This window comes from Urocitellus parryii, chromosome 6, assembly GCF_045843805.1.
Source record: "Urocitellus parryii isolate mUroPar1 chromosome 6, mUroPar1.hap1, whole genome shotgun sequence".
Taxonomy (NCBI): domain Eukaryota; kingdom Metazoa; phylum Chordata; class Mammalia; order Rodentia; family Sciuridae; genus Urocitellus; species Urocitellus parryii.
In genome coordinates, this window is record NC_135536.1 from 175920557 (window position 1) to 175938482 (window position 17926).

Genomic DNA, 17926 nt, shown 5'->3' on the forward strand with positions numbered 1-17926 from the left:
GGGCTTAGCGCGTGCCTGTAATCCCAGCTACTCAGGAGGCTGAGGCAGGAGGATCTCAAGTTTGAGGCCAGCCTAGGAAATTTAGGGAGACCCTCAGCAATCCAGCTGTTTCAAAAAAGAAAAAAGAAAATGAGAGTCCCTGGGGAAGCAGGAATGGATCGATAGGAAAGGAAAATAGGAGGCCCCCGAAAGTGGAAATGGGGAGGGTCTTCAGCCATGGAGGAATCTGAGGTGATAGGGGATTTTTTTTTTTCAGTTTCACAAGCTTTTTATTTATTTATTTATTTATTTATTTATTATCTACACATGACATTACAATGATCTTGGCAATTCAAACATTTGTATCATTGGGGTATAATTTCTCATTTTTCTGACTGTACAGATTGCAGAATCACACTGGTCGTAGAGTCACCTATATACATACATCAATCATGATGTCTATTCTATTTTGCTGCCCTGATTAAGCCCAGGCAGTGATGGGAAGTTACACCAGGAGAGACCGGTGCTGGGGAAAGATGGGGGCTTCGGCGGGAGGGAAGTCTGTGACACGGGGTGGAACCTGGGTCGCTCAGTTGGGGTTTGCGGGAGCCTTGTGACAGAGTCGAGTGGTCCGCGTGAGCTGGTGTTGCAAAGCTGGGATGGGAGCAGGGTCGGGGTGTCGGTGGGGGGTCTGGTCTGGTGAGTGGTTCAGATAACAGGGCGGGAGGGTCCCGTGGGCGCGACCCACTGAGGTCCTCCAGGGAGGTGGAGATGGGGCTCGGAGGCGCCGGACACTGGGCCACCGGGGCGAGATGCGGGAGCCCAGGGACGCTGGGGTCCCGCCAGCAGTGGCCGCGTGCGGGGGCCGGGGGGCTCGGCGGCGGCTCTCGGGCGCCCCCTGGCGGCCCCAACCCCGCCGCGGCCGCCGCTCCCACAATGCTCGCGTAGCCCCGCTTGGGCTCCCGCGGCGGCGGCGGCGGCTCCAAGATGGCGCAGGCGATCTTCGAGGCCCTGGAGGGTGAGCAGCTACGGGGCCCGCGGAGACGGCTGTTCCGCGCTGCGCCCCCTCCCGCCGCGCCCTCGCAGCGCCGGGCCCAGGGCGCGCGGCGGCCTCGGGGCGGAGGGCGCGGGGCCCGGAACAGCCGCGGGGCGGGAGGGGCGCAGGCGAGAAGAGCCGCGGGAGCCACGGTCCGGCGGGGAGGGCGCCGCGGGACCGGAACAGCCGCGGGAGCCGAGGCCTGGCGGGGGCACCGGTCCCGGAACAGCCGTCGAGAGCTGGTCCAGCGGGGAGGGGGCCGCGGGCCCGGAACAGCTCCAGCCTCAGGGCCTCGGGCCGGCGCGGGAGGGGTGTCCCGGCGGGAACAGCCGGGCCGCGCCCCTGCTCCGCAGGACCCAGGCGCGGAGGGACGCGGTGCAGGAGCCGCTGACCCGCGCCAGGGCTTGGGCAGCTGGGCCAGCGCCCTGCCCACCAAGAGCTTCCCTGTGCGAACTGTGCCTCGTGCTGGCACGTAGTCCCTTCAATGCAGACTGGCAAGGGAGAGGCGCCATCGGTGTGCAAGCTCGAGACTAGCAGTTCACAGACCCAAGCCCGCACACCTGGGCTTCTACCGCGTGTGCCCTGCACACTCAGACCAACACACGATGCCCGCCGGCGTGTGCCTGGCGGGACGCGGTGCTCTCAGATCCAAGCTGTAAATACCGGGTGCCCACTGACTGCCTCGTGATCTGCAGGATCCCGGGATGGAGAATGGTTCTTAGGACCAGAGAATTGGAGGCTTCAGATACAGCAAACTTGGAGTGCCTCCGTGTGCACCTGCTGGCATCAGGGGGCAAGGGTAGCCTTAGCTACCCCGGACCAGGGCACACAGTAGACCCTGGGGGAAATACAGACCCTAGAAAGATGAGTAATTGGTTAGAATGCAAACGGTAGAGGATTGGGCTGGCGGGGCTGGGTGGGGTGAGGTGGGGTGGGTGGCGGGAGGAGACTTTGAGTCCTGCACCTCCCTTGGAACACTGGGCCACTTGCTTTACTTCTTGGAGGGTTAAGAGTTCTCACCGTGGAGGGGGATTCAATTTCAAGAATAGTCATTGAGCCGGACACACTCCCCATCCGCATCCCCCAGTCTAGTGGTTGTGGTGGAGAGAGACATAGAACAAGCAATTGTAGAAATGATAGAATTCTAGGAAAGGTAGATGGTGAAAGAAGATCTCAGCTGGCCATTTGTGCAAAATGAAGAAAATAGGGGTGATGGATGTGAAAGGGGAGGGTCAGTGGGGGTTCTGTGTGGGAGGATAAGAAGATGGAGTGAGGCCTTTCTCTTTCATCTGCACTATTTGAATGATAATTACAAGAATTAATTTGCGTATTGAATAAAGAAGAAATTAAAAGAGAAATCAGGTGGGACTAGAGCTTGTGGTAGAGGAGGGTCATGCACAAGCTCTGGGTTCAGTTCCCAACACCAAAATATAAATGAATAAGTAAAAGAGAAATCAGCCCCTAGGACATCACCATGCCTGCTGTGCGAGGGAAGGGCAGCAGGCCTGAAGATCCAGGGGAGAGGGTCATCTGGATGACCCAGGCAGTGGGAACTGCATTTGCAAAGCTCTCCCCTGGTTTCTCATGCAGGGGAGCAGCTAGAGAAGAGGCTTCCATTGGTTTGATGAAGCTTCTGAACTTTATCTTGGGATCAGTGTGGAGCTAAGAAAAGATTTTCAGCAGGGGAGCCGCACAAGCTAATGTATGTTTTATAAAGTTCACCATGGCCTCTGCGGGAACAGACTGGAGGGGGCCAGAGTGGCTCTTGGGAGGTGAGTGAGGACTCTGCCCAGGTTGTCAGCTGAGAACTGATGGTGGCCCTGGCCAGGGGACAGCTGAGGGTATTGAAAGAGTGGATCTGAGGGCTGGGGATGTGGCTCAAGTGTTAGCGCGCTCGCCTGGCTTGCGTGCGGCCCGGGTTCGATCCTCAGCACCACATACAAAACAAAAAAAATGTTGTGTCCGCTGAAAAAAACTAAAAAATAAATATTAAAAAAAAAAGAAAGAGTGGATCTGAGACAAATTTGGTAGCTAGGTTTGCCAAAAGTCTAGAAAGTGGAGGAGGGAGCAGTAAGTAAGGAAAGAATGAAGGGGTGCCCAAGAGGCATTTTGGGAGTGGTGCTCTGTTCTGTCTGTGTGTGGTACTGGGGATTGAACCCAGGGACACTCTACCACTGAGCTGTATCCTCAGACCTTCTGTATTTTTTTATTTTGAGATAGGGTCTTGCTAAGTTGTTTAGGCTGGACTGAAACTTTCTATCTTCTTTCAGCCTCCACAGTCTCTGAGATTATTGGTATATGTCCCCACACCCAGTTGAATCCCACTATTATTTATAATTATAATGCACCAATTAAAAAATAATAGAATGATCCCTTGTATCCTATACCCAGTCTCCCCCAATGGTAACATCTTGTAACACTAGAGAATATCACTGTCAGTCAACACAAAACAGTTCTGTCACTACCAGGTGTTGTCCTTTTCTAGCCACACCACAAATCCTTCCTCCATTCACATCATCCTTGACCCCTGGCAACTGCTAATCTGTTCTGTTTCTAAAGTTTTGTCATTTAAAGAATATTATAGGGCTGGGGTGTAGCTCGCTGGCAGAGCACTTGTCTAGTATGTGCAAGGCCCTGTGTTCAGTCCCCAGCACCCATACACTCACCAAAGAACATCCTATAAATGGAATTGTAGAATATATAACCTTTGAGACTTGCTTTTTTTCCCACACATCTCAGTTGAAGGTTGAATCAAGTTGTTGTGGCTATCAATAGCTTGTTCCTTTTCTTTTTTGGGGAGGGGTAACTAAGGGTTGAACTCAGGGCACTTGACCACTGAGCCACACCCTCAGCCCTATTTTGTATTTTATTTATTTATTTATTTATTTATTTATTTTTTAGAGAGAGTTTTTTTTTTTTGAGTGAGAGAGAGAGAGAGAAAGAGAGAGAGAGAGATTTTATTTATTTATTTATTTTTCAGTTCTCGGCGGACACAACATCTTTGTTGGTATGTGGTGCTGAGGATCGAACCTGGGCAGCACGCATGCCAGGCGAGCGCGCTACCACTTGAGCCACATCCCCAGCCCTTGTATTTTATTTAGAGACAGGATCTCACTGAGTTGCCTCACCTCACTTTTGCTGAGGCTGGCTTTGAACTTGCAATCCTCCTGCCTCAGCCTCCCGGGCCACTGGGATAATAGGTGTGTGCCCTTGTGCGCAGCTAGTTTTTTCCTGTTGCTGAATATTTCATGGTATGGATGATCCAGTTTAACCATCTGTCCACTGGAGGGTCTTCTGAAATGTTTCCAGATTTTTAAAATCATGAGTAAAAGTTCTGTGGACATTCATGTATAGATTTGTACCCAGATTCTAAAACACAGTTTTGCATCCTGCTCAGGGACAGGATAGGAAAGAGTCCAGAGGCAGAAGGAACCTCTGGAAATAGCAATGTTTAGGGAGCAGTCAGGAGAGGAAAGGAGGTGTGTGCTAGACGGCTTTTTATAACTATGATGAAGTGCCTGAGATAAACAGCTTAAAGGGTAAAAGATTAATTTGGCTCATGATTCCAGAGGTTTCAGTTCCTAGTCAGCTGGCCCCATTGCTGTGGGCCTGTGATAAGGCAGAACATTGCCTCACCACATCTTGGCAGGGAGGGCCAAGGACAAGAATGTATTCTTTGCAGAGCATGTCCCCAAGGACGCACTTCCTCCCACCAGGCCCCACCTTCTAATTTCCACCCCTTTCCAGTAGTCCATTCAAGCATGAACCCATCAGAGGTTAGTCTGTTAATGACATGAGACCTTCATGATCCGATCACTTCCTGAAGCCCCATCTCTGACTATTGCTACACTGGGGTCCACGCCTTCAACATAGGAGGCTTTGGGGGATATTCCATATCCAAACTACAGCAAGTCCCCAGAAAGGAGGAGGAGACCTTGGAAGGGTGGTACCTGGAGCCAAGAAGGAAGTGTTCCATGGCGTGTCTGGATGCTGCCAGGTGGTCTTTGGTGGTAGGTGGGAGCTTAAGTCCCCTTGGAGCAGGAGGATTGGAAGGTAGGTAGATTAAGAGCAGGACAGCCTTCAGCAGATGCTTGATAGTGAAAGGAAGATAGATGGGAACAAAGAAGGCAAGGGTGCCTGGATGCAGACAGACTTGTGAGATCTGGGGCATGGGTGAGAAAGATTTCCAGAAGGGCTCCACGGTTTAGGATTAGAGGGAGCCATCAGTAAGAGAGGAACCCAAACTAGCAGTGACCGAAAGAGGCTGGAACATTGTTTGTTTCATGGGAGAATCCAGCGGAAGTCAGTTTGCAGTGTGAGGATGGCAGGTACAGGCTCCTCAAAGGCCCAGAATCTTTCCAGATATCTCTCTCTCTCTCTCTCTCTCTCTCTCTCTCCAGGGATTAAACCCAGGGGTGCTTAACCGCTGAGCCACCTCCCCAGCCCTATTTTGTATTTTCTTTAGAGACAGAGGCTCACTGAGTTGCTTGGCTTCTCACTTTTGCTAAGGCTGGCTTTGAACTCTCAATCCTCTTGTCTCAGCCTCCCGAGCTGCTGGCATTACAGATGTGTGCAACTGTGCCCAGCAAATCTTGGGATCTGTTACAGGGCAGTAGGAGAGAACATCTGCTGGGCGCTGCCAGCTGTCTCTACCCTGGTGTTGCAGTGGGTCTGGCTCGGGAGGATGAAGACAGCAAGATCTGGGCCCACTTTCCTCAGAGCCCATGTTGTCTTTTTCAGGAATGGACAATCAGACTGTTCTGGCCGTCCAGTCACTGTTGGATGGCCAAGGAGCAGTCCCTGATCCAACAGGCCAGAGTGTCAGTGCGCCCCCTGCCATCCAGCCATTGGGTGAGTATCTGCTGTGCCCACCAGTGGAGAGTCAGTGGCTCCTTAGGAAGAGCACGTAGAGCTCCTGAGAGGGTCTAGGAGTAAACTGTCACTGGGTCCTTAGGATGTCCCTGCGAATCTGAACCCTGTCTCCCACCCTCCAGCCTGTACCTTCAGGTTTATTCAGGCCTTCTCTGCTTAGCTCGGAGGACGCTCGCTCACTTACTTAGTGGCTGTGGGAGCCCCGATGCTGGGCAATGCATTTCATTTTCTCTGAAAGTTGTTTCTCAACTCTCCAGAAAGAATAGGCTGAACACGAATGTCTTCAATTTAAAGACCAAGTCCCTAAGACATAGGGCAAAACTCTGTTGCAAGTCCTTATATGAGACTGAGTGTTCATTTATTTCTTCCACAAACATTCTTAAGCACTTAGGAAGCACTCTCGGGACAAAAGGATAAAAACCTGTTTTGACTTTTGTGTCCATAGTCCCTGGCTCTGTGGCCCTGGCCAAGTGAATCAACCTCCCTAGGCGTTGGTTTCCATGTCTGTTAAACAGGGATAATTGTCCTATTTCATAGGAACCTTATGAGAGTACTCGGGACTTGGTTTCAACTGTTGTAGATGAGAAAGGAAAGTTTCTTATGGTTTTTAAAAGATTAAATTTATCTCTCTGTTGGGTGAAGCCCTGGTGGGCATTTGAGGTGAGTCTGGTGATTTCTTTCTGTGGGTCTGCTGTCCTCACGTGCAGTCCAGGGTGGCCGCCCCACCCAGCTCCTACTGTGGTCGCCACCTCCCGGCCAACACAAAGGGAAGAAAGAAAGAAGTGGAAATCATGCCTTTCCTTTCAAGGGGAAGTTGCACATACAGTACATTCTGCTGTCATTCTGTTGGTCAGAATTCAGTCACATGACATGCTGCTACAAGGCAGGCTGGGAAGCATGTCTGTCACTCACTCATCTTTAACTAGGAAGCCATGTTTCCCACTAATTTTTTCCTTCCTTCCTTCCTTCCTTCCTTCCTTCCTTCCTTCCTTCCTTCTTTCCTTCCTTCCTTTCTTTTTTTGTAGTGGAGATTGAACCCAGGGGCACTCAACCACTAAGCCACATCCCAGCCTGTTTTATTTTTTTATTTGGAGCAGGGTCCCACAGAGTTCCTTATAGCCTTGCTAAGTTACTGAGGCTGGCTTCGAACCTGTGATCCGAGCTGCTGGGATTATTATGTGTCACCATGCCTGGTTCAATTAACTTTTCATTTATTCAGTAAACATCCATTGAGGACCTCCTAAGTGTGCAGAAGATATCCCAGCTGTGGTGATAAAGAAGACACATTTCTTTCCCTTAGGGGACTCATAGTTTGGTGCTGATGAGAAAGCTAATATATGACAGGTGAACCCAAAGGAAGGAACTCTGGCTAAGCCTTCCTGGAGGAGGTGAGCCTTGCAGAACGAGTTGTTCTAAGAGAAGCAGCTCAGCAGCGGGCAGTGTGCTCACCTGGTCCATTTGGAGACAGAGGAATAAATTCAGGCAGGATAAAGATTCCTAGCTGGGTGCAGTGGCACAAGCCTGTAATCTCAGGGGTTTGGGAAGCTGAGGCAGGAGAATCGTGAGTTCAAAGCCAGCCTCAGCAACAGTGAGGCCCTAAGCAACTCAGTGAGACCCTGTCTCTAAATAAAATTCAAAAAAGGGCTGGGGATGTGGCTCGGTGCTTAAGCACTCCTATATTCAATTCCTGGTACCAAAAAACAAAAAAAAAAATCTGAAATTATCAACTTTGAACGGAACCCACTCTATTATTTCCTGGTGTCTAATGGTTTGCTACCTAGCTGCACATGGCTGGCTCTTCCCACAGGAGCCTGTGTGGCTCCCAGGAAGCTCCCGGTTGATGTTCGACACACTCAACAAATCGCGAACGCTGTCCAGAGTTGCTGGTTCTCTCTGTTCTGCAATCTCCCGCTGTTCACCATGATGCCCCTGACTTAATCTTGCTTTTTTTTTTCCCCATTACTCAATCCCTCTACGGTCCCTTCCTGCATCTGGGTATGACCTTTAGATGACGAGGATGTCTTTCTCTGCGGAAAGTGCAAGAAGCAGTTCAACTCGCTGCCAGCCTTTATGACCCACAAGCGAGAACAGTGCCAGGGGAATGCCCCTGCCCTGGCCACCGTCTCGCTGGCCACAAACAGCATCTACACGCCTCCAGCAGCACCTGCCACAGTCCAGCAGGCCCCGCCTCCTGCCAATCGCCAGGTATTTATTCACTCATTTATCCTCCCAGCTTTTTTTTTTAAGCTAGGTCTGAGCTTGCTGTCCTCCTGCTTCAGCTGCCTGAGTTGAGCTGGGATGACAGGTGTGCGCCACCACATCTGTTCCAGCAGATCTTTCCAAGTGTGTCGGGCACTGCTGGGCCCAGGAGGTATACCAGTGGATAAAACAGATCAGGTCCCTGCCCTTGTGGAGCTGAGTGACACGGGTAGTATGCAAACAAACACATAAAGCTGTACTTCCTTCAGCGTGTTGAGTGCGGAGCTAGGGGACGCCAAGGCAGAGTGGTACCTGGGGAAGGGCTCTGTGGAAAGGCGATATGTGAGCAGAGACCCAAGGAGGTGAGGGGAAGAGTGTTCCAGGTGGAGGGATCAGCAGGTACAAAAACCCGAGGCAGAAGTGTGCCAGGTCATTCCAGGTACAAGGAGGGGACTGCGGCTGGGAGGGTGAGGAAGATGGAGGGTGACAGGGCCCGCAAGAGGGACCTGGCAGGTGGGTCGGCCTTGTGGGCTTCACCTGGAGTGAGATGGGAAGTGCCGGAAAGCTTTGAGCAGCAGAGGGGTGTAGTCTGACTTACGCTCTAACCAGGTTTCTCAGCTGCTGTCAAGAGAGTAGATTCTGACAGGTAGGAGAGCAAAGCCAGGAGGCAGCTGTGATGGCAGCTCCAGGCAGTGGGCGGCGCGGCTGGACCAGGGTGGTGCCTGAGGACGGGGTGAGAAGGAGACTTGGGAAATATTTTGAAGGTGTTAACAAAAGGGTGTGTAGGCCAGTTTAGTGAGGAGTGTGACATAAAGAGACATAAAGAGGAGTCAAGGGTGACTTGAGTTGGAGTTGCATCGTCCAAAGTGGGAAAGCTACCAGGAGAACGTTTTAGCAGGGTATTAGGAGTTCACCTGGACGAGCTCTGGGAGCCGGAGAGGGAGGCAGTGTAGACTGTGCAGACCCCAAGGCCGAGGTCAGAAGGAGGGCAGGCTGGAACATGGTTCTAGAGCAAGGACATCCTGGTGGGGGCCCCAGGTTAAAGGATCCCTTATGAAGGAGGCTGGGCCTTCTCAGGAAGAGTCAAGGAGCTGAATTTCCCTGTGGCTTCCTCCTCTCTCCTTACTCTTTTAGAATCTTATATGGACACAGTTCTGCCATCAGAAAGAGCATTCACCCCCAGCCCACTGGGACATGCAGACTGAAACTTTTCAAATTGCCACAGGATCTCCTAGCATAGGACACAGTCATTTCTCTAACTCCTCAATTATGAGTTTTACTAGAAGAAGATATTCCCCTCCCCTACTTTTTTTTTTCAACAAAAGAAGAGAAGAAAAATTCTTTCTTTCTGTTTTTGTTGTTTGTTTTTAGTATTGGAGATTGAACTCAGGGGTTTTTACCATTGAGCTACATCCCCTATATTTTTACATGTTGATAAATCTTTTATTTTATTCATTTATTTATATATGGTGCTGAGGATCGAACCCAGTGCCTCACACATGCTTGGCAAGTGCTCTATCAACAACATTTTTTATTTTATTTTATTTTAAAAATTTATTATTATTATTATTTTGGTACCAGGAATTGAACCTAGTACTTAACCACTGAGCCATATCCCCAACCCTTTTTTGAATTTTATTTAGAGACAGGGTCTCACTAAGCTGCTTAGGGCCTCACTAAGTTGCTGAAGCTGCCTTTGAACTTGCGATCCTCCTGCTTCAGCCTCCCAAGCTGCTGGAATTACAGGCATGCGCCACTGCACCCAGCCAGTTTGACGCTTTCTTGTAAGATCTGCCTGTCCCCCTAACTATTCTAAGCATGATATTTTAATTTTTTATTAATTTGTACCTTTGCTGGTAATTCAGGCCTTGCCTCCTACTTTCTTTTTTTTTTTTTTTTTTTTTTTTAATATTTACTTTTATTTTTTAGTTCTCGGCCGACACAACATCTTTGTTGGTATGTGGTGCTGAGGATCGAACCCAGGCCGCACGCATGCCAGTTGAGCGCGCTACCGCTTGAGCCACATCCCCAGCCCCTCTTTTTTTTTTTTTTAAAGAGAGAGAAAATTTTTTAATATTTATTTTTCAGTTCTTGGCGGACACAACATCTTTGTTGGTATGTGGTGCTGAGGATCGAACCCGGGCCGCACGCATGCCTGGCGAGCGCGCTACCGCTTGAGCCACATCCCCAGCCTGCCTCCTACTTTCTATTTTTAAGTATTTTTTAGCTGTAGATGGACACAATATCTTTGTCTATTAATTTATTTTTGTGTGGTGCTGAGGATCAAACCCAGTGCCTCACATGAGTGAGGCACGCGATCTGCCACTGAGCTACAGCCCCAGCCCCCTTGTACCTTTTGAAAGTTAGAAGGTTACAAATCAAGACTCGTTTGGTGCTGCTCCTCTTCCCTGCCCCCAGGTAGCTGTTGGCAGATATCCTTCATGATCTAAGGTACATTCAAATATTTTATTTAAGTAACTAAGGAATCATATGCTATTGTTTTAGATTTTTTTTTAAAATAAGAAACACATAATCTTTGTATAATATGCAATTTTATTTTTTATGCCATATAGTATTCTACTCCAGGAATATGATGTTATTTTTTAAAAAATTTTTATACCTTTATCTTATTTATTTCTTTTTATGTAGTGCTGAGGATCGAACCCAGTGCCTCACGCATGCTAGGCAAGTGCTCCATCCCCAGCCCTGTGGTCATTCCCCCATTGGTGGACATTATTTAGTTTTCCACTGTTGGAAACAAGGCTGTGTGGCCGGCCCAGTGGCATACACTGTCATCCCAGTGGCTGGGGAGGCTGAGGCAGGAGGATAGCAAGTTCAAAGCCAGCCTCAGCAACTTGGCAAGACCCTGTCTCAAAAAAGAAAAAGGGCCAGGGGTGTGGCTCAGTGGTAAAGAATCAAGGCTCGTGGGAGCCTCTCATCTGGGCTCTCTGTGCAGTGTGTGAGCGGTTCCCTGGTCTAGAAACCGGAAGTGTTATTGCTGGATCAGAGGCTTGTACTTTGCAGAATGGTGTCTGTTATTCTGTTTTGGGGAGGACTGAGCAGAGAGGTGGAGGGCCAGGGTCACACGGTCGGGTCTGTGGGACTCGGGAACCTGGATCTTTCCCTCAGCTTCCCTGCAGAGCCTCAGAAATGTTCACACATCCCTTCCTGTCTGTCTGTCTCTCTTGCCGCTCAGATCTCCACGTACATCACAGTGCCCCCGTCCCCACTGATCCAGACCTTGGTGCAGGGCAACATCTTGGTGAGCGATGACGTGCTCATGTCCGCCATGTCAGCCTTCACGTCCCTGGACCAGCCCATGCCCCAGGGGCCCCCGCCTGTGCAGGTAAGGAGGCCACCGGCTTCTCACAGGGTCTTTCTTTTTCTTGCTTTGTTCTTTGTGTTTATTTGTAGTATTGAGGATCAAACTGGAGACCTTACACACGCAAGCAAGTCTCACTGGGTCTTGTCTCCAGGCCTGTGTTCAGTACCTTGTAGAAAAAAAGGGGGCTTGGGCCGGCCTTCCCCTTGCTGAGGGGGCTGTCAGCCTCCCGCGGCCAGCCTTGAGGGAACCGCCACAGTTTGGCTATTTTGACTCCTGCTTTTGTTTTTTAAAAGTGTCCCTTGTCAGCTGGGTATGCTATAATCCTAGTGATTTGGGAGGATGAGGCAGGAGATCACAAGTTCAAGTCTCTGCAGATGTAGCTTAGTCATAAAGTGTCCCTGAGTTAAATCTTCCCACCCCCAAATATTAGAAGATACACCGGGGCTCCTTGGGATTTTCTAATACCCATAGGCGACCGGCCACCGTGACACCAATTCCAGACTCCCCGGAGGGACGGAGATGCTCCCAGTAAACCACACTGTTGGTACAAAGCGTCTAGATGAGCTGGTACTGGCACAGTGTGGTCTGTGCCGCTGGCGGGCAGAGCAGCCGTATCAGCCAGGAGTGTCCCAAAGCTGCGTTCTTAGGTGCCCGTCAGAGCCAGCCCTGTAAACAGGCCTCCTGAAGATGGCAACATGCTGGTCGGTTTTGCTGATGTTCTTAGAAAAAAGAATAGCGGCTCCAGGCTGATGCCCCCTCAGAATTCCTCTGGGACTTTGTTTCCCTGTCCTCTCTGAGGTCCCGTGAGTCGTTCCCGTCCCCGGAGGAGGCGCAGGTACACAGTCTTCCTCATCGATGCTGGTGGCAGCCAGCAGCTCTAATGCTTTGCTTTGCTTTGATTTCAGAGCAGCCTGAACATGCATTCTGTGCCCAGCTACCTCACTCAGCCTCCGCCACCTCCTCCACCCCCACCACCTCTGCCGCCACCTCCACCCCCACAACCCCCACCGCCCCCACCCCAGAGCCTGGGCCCCCCCGGGCGTCCCAACCCTGGTGGCAGTGGCGTGGTGGAGGTGTACAGTGCTGCTGCGCCCATGGCTGGGAGTGGGACGGTGGAGATCCAGGCCTTGGGGATGCAGCCCTACCCGCCACTGGAGGTGAGCCAGGGCAGGGAGGGGTGCGGGGACCTGGGCATGGCCAGGGCCTTTCCTGAGCACCGGCTGTGTGCCAGGCTCTGTGCTAGGGTGTGGTACCATGGGGGACTGAACCAGACCCACCCCGGCCCTCATGGGAGATGCATCGTGGGAGAAAGCGGGACCTGGATAGAAGCATCCCAGCCACCGATGGGAAATGCGACCTGGGAGGTGGGATGAAGTAGAGCTTGAAGCCGAAACACCAGCCCTGCTCAGGGGCAGTCAGAGCGGTCAGGATACTGGCCTTTGGGGAGAAGATCCCCCAAATTATCAGCATAACTGTCTCATTCTTTTACAAGCGAGATGAATCAATTATCTGTTGCTGTGTAAGCACCCCCAGGACCTCAGTGTTTATGTCCAAGTGCTCACACCAGCCAGCCAGCCACCTCTGCTGACCTTGGCTGGGTGTCAGCTGCCCTGGGATGGCCTGGACTGCGACAAGGATGAGACTCAGCTCTGCTCTTTGTGGCCCTCATCCCCCTGCGGGTTCTCCTGGCCGTGGTGGAGGCGAATACACAGAAATGCTTGAGGCCATTCTAAGCTTAGACCTGTAAGGACACGCGTCATTTCTCCCAGTCACAGTAGGCTATGAGGCCAGCCTAGATTTCAGGGGACCGACCTGATGCCGCTTCTTGGTGGGAAGAGCCATAGAGTCACCCTGCAAAGGTGCAGCACAGGCATGGGTCCAGGAAGGGAGAGTCGGGGCCATGGTACAGTCAGTGTGTCGTGACCCAGTGGTGGTCACCTGATTGCCCAGGAAGGCCTTGAGTGATAGGTGAATTCATGCCTGGGACAGATATTGATCGTGTGCAGTCCTGGTCAGGGTCGGTCAGGGAGGTGCACACCACACCGTGCGTTTCTGGCAGCGGGATTTAATACAGAAGGTAGGTGTCTTCAGCGCTGGAGGAAGGGCTGCAGAAGCGCCACAGGTTTTCAGGCCTGCTGTCAGAGCTCGGCCCAGGGAGCCAGGGTGTGGCCGCTGCGCCCTGATGCCAGGGGCCCGTGGGTCGTGGAGTCTACTGCTGCCCGAGGCCTGGGGCACGGGGCCTGGGGAGCAGGAGAGGCACGTAGAGCGGGGCCAGCGGCTCCTTTGCTTGTGACTTGCACAGCCCGCCCTCTCCCACGTGGCTGCTGGACAGGGCGCTCTCTGCCCCACTGTGCATCCAGATCTCATGCAGCAGCTGCTGCTGGGCAGAACCTAGTCTTAAGTTCAAAGCCACGCTGTCGAGGGAGGTGCATTTCCGGGCTGAGCCTGGGTCCTGTCGGGTGCCCACTGAGCGCTTTAGGGAGGGCGCTCGTTCAGCAGACCGTAGTCAAACACCTGCTCGAGCCAAGCGTGGCTCTGAGCCTGGGCCTCGAGTAGGGAGCAGAACTCCCTGCCCTGTGGAATGAAGCCGGACAAACAGGAAAAATGTCTGATTTTAATTGATTGAACCCAGGGCACTTTACCACTGAGCCTCATCCCCAGCCTTTTTTATTTTTAAATTTTTTTTGTAAAATATTTTTAATTGTAGATGGCCACAATTAAAAATTACCTTTATTTTGTTTATTTAGTTTTTTTATGTGGTGCTGGGGATCAAACCCAGTGCCTCACACACACTAGGCAAGTGTTCTGCCACTGAGCCACAACCCCAGCCCGCCTTCTGGAAGTCCACTGTCTCAAAAATTTTTTATTTTTGAGACAACGTCTTGCTAAATGGCTTAGGGCCTTGCTAAGTGGCTGAAGCTGGCCTCAACCTTGCAATCTTCCTGCCTCAACTTCCCAAGTTGCTGGGACTCCAGGCATGTGCCACCATTCCTGGCTCAGAATTTCAGATAACAGTAAGTGTAAGGAGAAAAATAAAGCAGAGAGGGATAGGAAGTGACATTTTGGGTAGAATATTCCAGAAAGACCCATGAATGATATGCAAACAAGTTCTTCACAATGTGCCAGTCATGATCCCGGCTTAGTTAACTCAGTTTTATGAATGACTCAGAATTCATTCAGCAGCTTTCTGTGGCATCAGCATCGGCTCCCAGTTGACAGGAAGCTGTTACTGCAGCATCTGGCGGTGTGTGTTAGCTGTGAGGACACAGGCCCTTTGGGCTTCCTGTTCTCTTGTGCTAAAACTATCACCAAGAGCAATAATAGCTGGGTGTGGTGGCACACTTCTATAATCCTGGTGGCTCAGGATGCTGAGGCAGGAGGATTGCAAGTTCCAAGCTAGCCTTAGCAACTTAGCAAGGCCCTCTCTCAAAATAGAACATAAAAATTGAAAAAATAAGAAATAACTGGAGATGTGGCTCAGTGGTAAAGTGCCCCCACTGGGTTCAATCCCCAGCCCTGAAAAGGGAAAAAAAAGGAGCTATAATAGCATTAATAACAGCTCATGTTTATCAGTGCCTAATGTATGCCAACTTCTGCTCTAAGCTCTTAATTGTTCCTTTTTAAATTCTCATAACAACCCCATGAGAGGGAGCTGTGATGAGCCCCATTTTACGGAGGAGGAAACTGAGGCAGAGAGATTAAAACCCAGGGGCCACTTCAATAGTAAGTGGCAGAGCCCGGATTTATCCCAGGCAGGGCTTTTGAGGTTCCCGGGGGTCTTGGAGTGACAGGTGCCTGAACCCCATTGAGGCTGGTGGTGAGGCTGGCGGCTCTTCTCCTGTCTCAGGCTCTTTCCCTGACGTGCTGTCTTTCTAGGTGCCAAATCAGTGTGTGGAGGCTCCAGTGTACCCCACACCTCCGGTGTACAGCCCTGGCAAACAGGGATTCAAACCGAAAGGACCAAACCCCGCTGTCCCTATGACCAGCGCCACTGGGGGCACAGTGGCCACCTTTGACTCCCCACCAACACTGAAGACCAGACGGGCTAAAGGTGCCAGTGGACTCCCGGAAGGTGGGCCCCCAGCCTGCCATGAGCATCTTCCCTTGGCATTAGCCTATCCGCAGGCTGTTTGGTTCTGGTCTTCCCTTTTGTAATGGTTAGGATTAATTTTGGTTGCATGTAATAGAAAAACCTAAAATAAGTGACTTAAAAAGTGATAGAATTTCTTTTCTGTCCTGGGTAGAACAAGACCAGAAGCAGGCAATCTGGGGATCATGTGACGTGGTCACCAGGCACCCATGTATCTTCTGTCTTTCTGTTCCTCTATCCCCAGAGCATGGCTTCATTTATCAGGGTGCCTCATCATCTAAAATGGCTGCTGGAGCTCCAGTCATCAATTTCATATTCCAGGCAGTAAGAAGGAGGAAGAAAGGAAGGGTAAAAGGGGTACCTCCCAGCTTCCAGAAGTTCTGTATGAGACTTTTGCTTACATCTAATTGGTGAGAACTTAGTCACATGGCCATACCTAGCTGGAAAGGAAGCTGGGAAATGTCTGCTTTAGCTAGGAGCACTGATGTTCCCATTATGTAAGGGAATTTTTGAGGGAAGAAGGAGAGAATGGCTGTTAGACAAGTAGTAGTGTCTGTTACCCTTTTGGAGGTGCTGAGTATGGGGCGGGTGACAGTGTCAGAAGCAGGAGGTAGAAGGAGGGAAAGATATTGAGAATTTCCCGGAGGCTTTCCAGTGAACCATTTCTCCTTTTCTTTCCTTCCACAAATATGTGTTGACCTGCGAGCACCAGGCTCCACGTCGGGCACCGGGGGTCTCATATCTTGGTCCATGATGCCTTTTGCCCTCAGTTACTCAGAGCTTACTGGGAGAGCGAGCCAGGAAATAAATATCAGGGAGTCACTCTAGGAAGGAGATTAGCAGGGTTCTGTGATTCAGGTGCTGGGGAGAGGCTGGGAAGTGATGCGGTCTGGCTGGGCGCAGTGGCGCACACCTATAATCCCAAGAGTCTGGGGAGGCTGAGCAGGAGGATCTCAAGGGCAAGGCTAGCCTCAGCAATTCAGTGGGGCTCTAAGCAGCTCAGCCAGACCCTGTCTCCACATAAACAATGAAAAAAGGCTGGGAATGTCGCTCAGTGGTCAAGCGCCCCTGAGTTCAATCCCCAGTGCCCCGGCCCAAATGATGCCACCTGTTCATCTGGGGAGGCGAAGGAAGCAGCCTTGTGGGTATCTGTGCAAGGGGACCTGCGGGTGCATAGGTCCAGAGATGGGACCTTGCTTGAGGTCTTTCAAGGTTAGTAAGGAGTCCACTGCAGCTGGGCGGAGGGCTGAGAGGTTGAGGAGACTCAGAGGGTGCGGGTGCTGGAGGCCATAGGGAAGGTGGGATTTTTCCCCGGGGCAAGGGGAGCCTTTGAGGGTGCCGTCCTGCTTTCCAGCCAGAGCACGCGCTGGTTTCCCGGGGCACTGGGAGGAGCCCCCCATGCCTCTCGCCCTGCCTGTGCATGGACGTGGCCTTCCTGGGTGTGGGCTGTGTGGCCGCAGGTCCAGGGGATGGGGTGGTCCCCTCAGCGGTGCCCCAGCCTCACCAGCCCCTCCTGGCACTGTCTTTCAGCTGCAGGGAAGCCCAAGGCTCAGCAGCTCAAGTGCTCCTACTGCGACAAGTCCTTCACCAAAAACTTCGACCTGCAGCAGCACATCCGGAGGTAGGTGGGCGCGCCCCTCCTCCCTCCGAGGCTGGGGTCACCTCGGCCCTCCGCACTGTCATGGTGTGCAGGGCGCAGCCCAGGCCGGGGCGCAGTGCAGGAGGACCGTCTGGGCGGGTAGAGGGTGTGGGCGATGTGCTTGAGCGAGAGGGGCTCTGCGCCTGCTTGAGGCACCTCAGTCCTGCGCTGCCGGAGGGAGCTGCCGGGCCACCCGCGCTGCTGGGGCCACTCGGCTGAACTGGGCCTCTCCTCCTAAGAGCGTGCCCGCCTGTCTAGGCCCACCTTCCTCGTGTGAGTGGAGGGGTATTGAGAGTCCGCAGACCTGGGGGTCGTCGGCAGCTTCTTTGCCACTGTGACCACAAGGCCTCATGGGACCTACTGTAGACGAGGGACCTCACTGGGGACCGGGGTTCCAGATGTCTCAGCCCATAGGTAGCTGACACCCCTGCTCTGAGCCCTGAGGTGCAGGACGTCCTGGCAGAAGGGCGTGGAGGAAGAAGGCAGCTCAGGACATAGCACCAGGAAGCAGAGAGAGCACTGGTCACCAGGAGCAGCATGGAGACCCCAAAGGCAGGCCCCGGTGACCTCTGTCCCCCAGCCACACCCTGCCTGCCTTCAGTCAGCGCCCAGCTGATCACTCAAGTGGATTAATGCATTGACTGGGTGAAGGCTCTCCTGACCCAGTTATTTCACCTCTGCACTTTCTTGCATTGCCTCACACATGAGCTTTTGGGGACACCACATCTCCAAACTAGTAACAGTGACGTATGTTGATCTGTGAGGTGATTTAGGTGTTTTATAGAC

The 17926-nt window shown here is 51.9% G+C and overlaps 1 protein-coding gene across 3 annotated transcripts in view; it reads left to right on the top strand.

Moving 5' to 3' along the window:
- Positions 1-948: 948 nt before the first annotated feature.
- The window catches only part of Znf341 (zinc finger protein 341), a 43957-nt gene continuing 26979 nt past the window's right edge, over positions 949-17926 (top strand). The window contains exons 1-7 of one of the 3 annotated variants that reach the window (XM_026383222.2): positions 949-997; positions 5756-5866; positions 7896-8092; positions 11283-11432; positions 12317-12568; positions 15288-15483; positions 17032-17122. In XM_026383222.2, coding sequence (XP_026239007.2) covers positions 967-997; positions 5756-5866; positions 7896-8092; positions 11283-11432; positions 12317-12568; positions 15288-15483; positions 17032-17122 — 1028 coding nt within the window. In that variant the 5' untranslated portion in view covers positions 949-966. Of the gene's footprint in view, positions 998-5755; positions 5867-7895; positions 8093-11282; positions 11433-12316; positions 12569-15287; positions 15484-17031; positions 17123-17926 lie in introns of those variants that run through there. The other 2 variants (XM_077799708.1, XM_026383223.2) reach the window with 2 other exon arrangements.